Here is an 8357-nt window from a genome sequence, read left to right as displayed (position 1 = left end):
TTATCTGTTTTAATGTGATATTTTAATCAAATCAACTGTGGTTTGGTCACTAAACTAACAAATAGAATATTCTATATATATATTATATCCTATAATATTCCTATCTGTGGTGCACAATATGGAGCTGATAGTGCCCTTTGTGATTTTTTTTTTTTTTTTTTTTTATCTCGTATGATACCATGAAACAGTTCCTACAATACTGCAATAGGGATTTAAGGTTTTAGTGTTTGTATGTGAAACTGATAATGGGCTTATTATATCTTCAACATCTGACAGTGAGTCGGTGATCAAAGGGCCTCTCTCTGCCACAGTTCGCAACACAGTTTGAGTGCAATATGCGGTTTAAATATGGTGTATACAGGTATACTTTTTTTCTTTTTAACATATGCTCAATTTCTTATTTCTACATTTAGTGTTGTAATATTTTGTAGAATTAATGCACACATTCAGACATAATGCTCATAGCGCACATACTTTACTCCCCTAATTTCTAAGGTGCATGTTTTTATATTCCTTCTTACTATTTTCTGTTTCATTCGACTTTAAATCTTCTCTTGAGAATGTGAGCAAACTGCAGCTGACCCAATTACCCCCCGGGGGTCGATGAAGTGTTTTCTGGTTGTGATTCCTCTCACCTCAACAACCTCTGTTTATGCCCGGGCGTCAGAGGGAGAGCAAAATAATGTCGGCGGACAGCGACATCTGGTGGTCAGCTGTGGGACTGCATATGTCGCGTTAAAAAAAAACACCAGTAGGTGGCAGTGTGATCATGTAGGTTACGTCTGCCACACAGGCATCCTCCTCCTCCTCTGTTGACCCGAGCCTTTTTGTCTCCTTCCGAGTCTCCGTCTCTTTCTCTTCCGGTTGTCGTCCATTCGTGTGGCAGGTAGTTTAGTTTTTTACCCTTATGCACTTTTAAAATCTAACCCAATCTCCCTATATCTTACACGCTTTCTCACAAGCAGTGAGCCGATATGACGCCATACATCACCAGCTACATGTCCCTGGCTGTATTTATTAAAAGTGACCCATGTATAAAGATAAATACTACACTATAAAATATTAGCGCCCTGTGCAGCTCCGTAACGGCTGGCTAACATGCAGCAGGATACAGCCAAGCTAAATATTTACTGAAAGAACAGTGTTACCTTGGTGTCTACTACAGCATTTTATTTGAAAGCGGCCCCAGGTCTTTTGTGGTTTTGTTTTTTAAATGCTCAGAGCTCTGTTCATGTCTCCTGAGCCCTGCTTCCTTAGCCGGTTGCAGGCTAATGTAGCTAGCTATCTTGTGCTAGCCGGTAAAAGGACGTGAATGCATGATACTTAAGCATCGCTCTGTATCTTTCTCTTCCTCAGATTACCAGTGTCGAAATGGCTAAGTCAAAGAACCACACTACCCACAACCAGTGTAAGTATGGATTCATTGATGTGTTAGTGTCACATATTAGGAAGAAGTAAGCTAGTTAATGAAAAGTATCCAGTTACTCCTGCAAGTCAAATTTGAGACCCAATGAAGAGTTTACTGCATCACTTGTATATTCCACATCCACATCTTTGGGTTGTTTGTTGTCATGTTTGCTTCTGTCTCATGTGGTGACAATACAATAGTCCTCCAGAAACTAGAGTTTTCCTTAGACCTGCAGGTTTGTTGGTCATTCTAAAAGCTAATTCTAGAGGATAATGTTTGCAAGGTGAATTTTGACCATAAGAAGTAAACCTGACCAGTATTTAGGGAAAGTGCTTTTGTAGTGGCTATCTTCATTGTATGTGTTCTGCTTTACAGCTCGTAAGGCCCACAGGAATGGCATCAAGAAGCCCAGGTTTCACCGCTATGAGTCTTTGAAGGGGGTAGGTACTGTTTACACCTGTGTTTTGTGGGAACTGTTTACCTGGGGTGTTAGATGTTTAGATCCACTTCTCATGCATCCTCATTGTTAGTTTGTTGACAAGCATTGCATGTAAGGATGTACGATAGTATTGTTGTGGGTTGTCTCAGGCAGAGCATCGTCCAGGCTTGTGTAAACAGGATGAATCTTACAGTTTTGGTGGAAAGAAAATGCTATGCAAAAATAAGAAATGTTGTACATAACCTAAGTGAGTGCGTACATTTTGGAAAGCATTGCATTTTATGTCTGAATCTGCCAGTGGGTCATCCCAATAACAGCGGATATACTGAAAATGTTAGTTCCACGACAGCAATAATTTTGATGTTCTCTGCAATAAGGTGGAAAAAAATTGTGCGCATATCAGAATTAGCAATTGGTCAGAAGAGTTAGAAAATATTGGCAATCTAATATCATGCATCCCCAATTGCATGGGTTTTAATGAAACTTACATTGTTTTCTTGACAAGAGAACTGCTTACATTACTTAAAAACTTCCTAAACTGGGAAGTCACTCTTGACTGATCAAAGGTGGATGATGATGCGTTTTTTTGGAGTTGATTAGGATCCTTTGCACTTGAAGTGATAAAATTGATTCCATATCTATTCTAAATGAGCAATATCTGTCGCTGGTAGTGGACAGTTTGCTGGAGACATTTCAGTAAAAATGAGACTCAGTAGTTGTAAGTAAAGTCTGCTGTGAAGAACAAATTGGGGCAGCATTAAAACCTCATTAATTAGCTAATCACAGGAATACTAATGCTCATTTACTCATCTAATTAGTTTCTCATGGTAACTTCTAACTCCCTGTTCATTATTTTTCAAATTTCTATATTTGGCGCACGTAGTTTGTGTAGGCAGTCTTTTTGTCCCACCACCCTTCAGAGTCGTGCAGAACTGGATGGTGTAAAGTTACAATGAAGGGAAAGGAAGATGATTTTTCAATCTTTACTGTTGTGTTTATATTTACAAGTGTTGGATTTTTGTGTTTTACTCATTAGGCTCTCATTTTTATCAGTTCATAGTCCTTTGCTACCTAATAAAAACTAAGTGGAGGTATCTCCGTGTTTGGTTGCAGGACTTGAATTTTGGTTGGTGGTGTGTAACATGCTGTGATTTTTCTGAAGTGGTTGATAATGCCAGCTTTGTGCTTATCTTGGTTGCTGTTGGCAATGAAAGCAACTTAGATCAGACCAGCACAGTTAAATAAAGATTACTGCAGGCTGTAGTTTAGGTATGATTCAAATGAACTATGATATTTATTTAATTAAACAAATTTTCCAATTACCAATGTCTGGAGTTGAAATTGCAGCTGGAGTCAACTCGAGTTCTGCTTGATTTTTCAATCATTTTTCAGATTGAATGTGTTGAAATGGAGAATCAGCTCTTATTTAGTCGACTCCTTGTCCTGAGTGAAGGGGTGTTCACGCTACTGTATTACCTTTTTCTAAAGAACAACTATGAATTGACTATAAATTAATAAAATTTAAAGGCCAGCTTTTTAAAGACGCTCACATTGGTCGGACGTTTATCAATCGATTGACTGGTTGTGGGCTGACCAGCTGCAAGGCCTTGTTCAGACCGAAGGCAGATCAGATTTGTTTCTCAGAGCAGTCTTGTGTACATCACCAACCTATCTGAATGGGTTGCTGTGGTAACAACATAGGTGTCAGTACATAAGCTGGTGATTTGGTTTTCTAACATGGAAGCATGAGAACTGGAGGTCCATCATCTCACCCTCCAAACAATACTGCTGTCAAGTCGACTGTTCTGTGTTGTCTTCCATGTCTCTCCTAGCAGCTGCTCTGATGCCCTTCCCTCACTCTGGATTTGGCATCGCCACGTTGCATTATGAATGACACAAGAGACGCTATAAAGTCTGATTTGAGCAGCCAGAGTGTATGCACTAAGAGGCATCTGTAAAATTCTGATTGGAATCGCATTTCAAACCACCTTCAGATCTGGTTTGGATCCAATTTGAAACAGTCACATTAGATATGTTTTTTTCACTGCCCATGTTTTTTAAAATCAGTTTGGATACAGTCTGGATGTGCCAAAAAACATATTTGGGCTGGCAGCCTGAACAAGGCCGAAGAGGAAGAGGCAGTATATAGGAAGCTTGAAAGTTGACAAAACCTAGAATGAAAATGGATAAGTTCAGTAGAAAAGTTGGCAAGAGCTGTTAACCCTGATCAGAGCGTGTGGCTTTATTGTGGGAGTTCCTGCTTAGTGCAGCTGGTTTGGCTAAATGTCTATTACAGTCAAACCAGACTGTCAACATTCATGAAGATCGTCTTATAAGCTCATTTGGGTCTTTGCATGAAAGTGCTTCTGACTGTTGATTTTTGATTTTGCTTGACATCCTGAGCAAGAAAATGTAAAGGGTGATGAATGGTTGGCACTAGGTGAGCAGTGTATAGTGATGAGCAACACTATGTTGTATTTTAATAGATTTGAGTAAAAGAAGTCTTTCAGGGCACTGCTGTAACAAATTGGTTATAAATGAACATTGAGAATGCAAGAATATTTTTGTAGTCACAGGGAACTGCGAAACCATTCGTCTTTTCTCAGGTACATCTTGCCATACAGTGCAGTTGTATTGTGAAGATTTTGTAGTGTGATTGTGCTTTTCTGGACAGTTTTCTGAAACTACAGTCGTTTTTGCTGTTGAAGTCTTGGTTTGTGTTATGCTCAAATGAAATGATAAATGTCACCTCTGTGATAGTGTATTGTCAAAGCTACACTGATGCGACCATGAGAAGGCACTGCAATTACAGATTATTTGACTTGTCGAGAGTGGGACTGCATCGTTTGTGACAGACAGTATGTTGTGTATAGGCTGTTATACATAGAGATGGCCTGTCCAGGTATTTATAAATGACAGGTACTTATAAAAGGGATAAAGCTCACTGACCAGTCTTGCCCCACAACAGAGACTGTTAAATGTCCAACCAACCAACATGACTAAATTGCACATGACAAACCAACAAAAGCAACATTTTTATCTTTGGTTTACCTTTTTGATGAGATGATTTAGATGGGAATTAGATGAAGGTCAGACCTACACTTCAGTGGAGTGTTTTTCCTGTTTGACTCTCCTTGTGTATATCTGCCTTATTACAAAGTATTATTTTAGTACACCTTGCTGAATCTACAGGACATGCAATATATTGTATATCTGCTTATAAACACATGTGGCTTGTGAACATGAGCTGTGCAATCAAAGAAGCCTTGAGCTGTTGTCCCAAGTTTTTCTTGTGTCATTAGTATGTCATTAGTATCATTAGTAACTATCATTGTGTTTCTTGCTGCAGGTGGACCCCAAGTTCCTGAGGAACATGCGCTTTGCCAAGAAGCACAACAAGAAGGGCTTGAAGGCAGCAAGGAAGGCAGCGGCGGCAGCAGCTGTTGCACCTGCTGCACCTAAATAGACTTCCCATCACCTCCTTGTCTGTCATGGTTTCATAGACTGTTGCCACCATCACAATAAAGCTATGCTTTGTTAACAAACCATGTTTGCATTTCACCTCAATTTCTATTATGCTTCGTTCAGTCTGATCCTGTTTAATGAATAATTTGATGCTTGTGAGGAACACCTCAGTAAAGAGCTGGGCTCTGCATATTCATTGTGTAACACAATGTGCAGTACATAGTGGAGTTGCAGTATGTTAAGTTGAAGAACAGATGCAGAAATGTCCATAAGGCAAATACAGTGTGGGCTCAAAGGCAAAAAGAGATGCCATACAAGCATGAGCCAGCACTACAGGTGCATGATACCTTCACATACCAGGAAGTAGCTTAGTGATTTTCTGATCATGAATAATATCCAAAATGAAAAAGAAAATGACAGCAAACAGATACTTTCTACATTATTTTTTCTGTTAGGAATTGCTTAATGTTGGTGAAGTTGATATTTCGCCTAAAAACACTACAAAGAGTTGGGTAACCTTTTCTGACGAATAATGTCTACTTTTATTTGAGACATTTCAGTGTCTTTGAACACTTGAGCAGGGCAGATGCTTGTGGTTACGGAGACTTCAAACCTGGGTCCTCAAGCTAAATGGCAGTTTCTCTACTTCATTGGTTGAAAAATTTCCCTTGGCATATTTGTGGGCCAAATAAACAGCAAATGCATACTACGTTATGAAGTAAATGATGTACCAAATCCAGCCCGAGGCTGCAGAAGCTGTAACTCGGTCATAACAGCCACACCTTTACCAGTAAACCAAGTACAAATCATTGATCCAGCCCAAAGCTGGGCTTTGTGCAGAATATTGGTAAGGCTGACTTCTGTGAAGGCCTGGCAGCCATTACAGGGGTCATATATGGATGACAGTCCAAAATCCATATTTATCCCAGAACTTAACCAAAACTACACAAGTTTACAGGTGTGACTTGGTAAACATTTGGAAGTGAATGTCAGGCCAAATATTTAAGAGCTGTAACTTAGCCATAACAGCCATGTCTGTACCAGGAATATAAGGCAAACAATCCAGAAGTAAAATAATAACCTCAATTTCTAAACATCGTACATGCCACAGGCAGAGGATTGTGAGAATGGTTGCACACAACCCGCAGATCACCTCCAAAGACCTGCAACAACATCTGGCTGCAAAGAAGAACTCTGCATTCCAAGGAAAACACCTGCTACCTACTGTCAAATTTGGTGGTGGTTCCATCATGCTGTGGGGCTGTGTGGCTAATTCAGGGACTGGGGCCCTTGTTAAAATCGGGTCGGATGAATTCAACCCAGTATAAACAGATTCTTCAGGATAATGTGCAAGCGTCAGTCACAAAGTTGAAGTTGCGCAGGGGTTGGATATTCCAACAAGACAATGACCCTAAACACAATTCAACTTCTACAAAGGCATTCATGCAGAGGGCAAAGTACAATGTTCTGAAATGGCCATCACAGTTCCCTGACTTGAACATCATCGAAAATGGATGGGATGTTTTGAAGCGGGCTGTCCATGCTCGGCAGTCATCAAATTTAACTGGACTGGAGCGCTTTTGTATGTAAGAATGATCAAAAATACCTCCATCGTGTATCCAGACACTCATCACAGGCTACAGGAGGCGTCTAGAGGCTGTTATTTTTGCAAAACGAGGTTCAACTAAGTACTGATGTCATTTTTCTGTTGTGGTGCCCAAGTATATGCACTAGTCTAATCTTGTTATGTTGCCTATTGCATATTTCCTGTTAATCCAATAAAGAAAACGTCATTGCTGAAATACTTCTGTTTCCCTAAGGTATGTCATATATGAAAAAGAAGTTGCTTCTTTGAAGTATCAGGTAAAGGTGAACAAAAATCCAAAAAATTAAGAGGGGTTCCCAAACTTTTTCATATGACTGTGTATTGGCTGATTGAGCTTTACACAGCAATATCCATATGATTCAGAAAGGGTTTTTTTTTTCCTCGTTTGGCGGATTTGGTTTTTGTGTGCCATTATATCAAAATAGAACTGCGGCAAAACTAACATGGTCTAGTATTTGTAAGACTACATAGCCTACACTGTACATCTGCACTATTCCATTTAAATGTTATGTCTCTGATACATGTTCCAGATAAATACTACTACATGTGACAAAAATGCCAAGCATGTATGATCGACAAAAACCAATGCAACCTGGGCAAATTCCATAAAAACACATTCATGTTGGGTGTCACGTGTTCTTCGCCAGCTCCTGTACAGCCAGTGTTTCCTGGTGTGCTTGTTTTCACATGAGGTAACATAACAGAAAAAAATGTTTTGTTCCCACACTGCTTGGTGCCAGGTTAATGATATCCAACTGTGTAGATCCACATAAAGGCTTAATATGTGTATACCAACTGCAAGATCAGCGGGCTATTGATCACTAGGCACTCTGTGAGGAAAATGTCCTGCAGTGAAAGATGTAGCTGGACTGAGTTTCATATGTTACTCTCAACTGTATTTTCCTCTAGGATGACAGTCACAAGCAGCTTTGAGCTGCTGGAAAATGGAATAAAATAATATAAACGCACTGTAATGTTCAGATCTTATCAAAATGAAGTGATATGTAGTTTATTCTTCTGGGAGTCAGTGCTCCAGCATTTAATACCCATGCCCAGTAGGCATAACAAGACCCGAGCCAGACTTGCACGATTTGTGAGGGTGCACAGCTAGATTTGTAAATTCATCATAGAGGAAACAAACAACAACAACAACAACAACAAATGAGCAGCTATGTTCGTACACATAACAGCAGTCATTAGTACAACACAAAGAAATGATGAACAAGAAGGAAATACGGCCCAAACTAAATAAATAAACAGACTGACAGACAAAATGCATGATCATATGTTCAAGCTGTAACATCCTGGGTCAAGTATCTAGGTGTCACATTTAGTAAGTGGCCAGCAAATTTATGAGAGATAAGGAACACCTAGAGGACCCAGAGGGATGTGGCAGCCACCTCGGGCCTTGTCTCTCACATCTGCTGCATGAGCAGAAC

General features: G+C 39.8%; 1 protein-coding gene across 1 annotated transcript; it reads left to right on the top strand.

The window, feature by feature from the left end:
* The first annotated feature begins 782 nt into the window (after positions 1–782).
* On the top strand, positions 783–5395 carry rpl29 (ribosomal protein L29). The gene is made up of 4 exons (XM_030052647.1): positions 783–886; positions 1357–1408; positions 1784–1848; positions 5197–5395. Exons 2-4 carry the CDS (start codon positions 1372–1374, stop codon positions 5311–5313), a joined length of 219 nt encoding a protein of 72 aa, XP_029908507.1. The 5' UTR covers positions 783–886; positions 1357–1371; the 3' UTR covers positions 5314–5395.
* Positions 5396–8357: the final 2962 nt, after the last annotated feature.

This window comes from Myripristis murdjan, chromosome 5 (assembly GCF_902150065.1).
Source record: "Myripristis murdjan chromosome 5, fMyrMur1.1, whole genome shotgun sequence".
NCBI lineage: Eukaryota > Metazoa > Chordata > Actinopteri > Holocentriformes > Holocentridae > Myripristis > Myripristis murdjan.
This window is presented reverse-complemented; position numbering and strand designations above follow the sequence as displayed.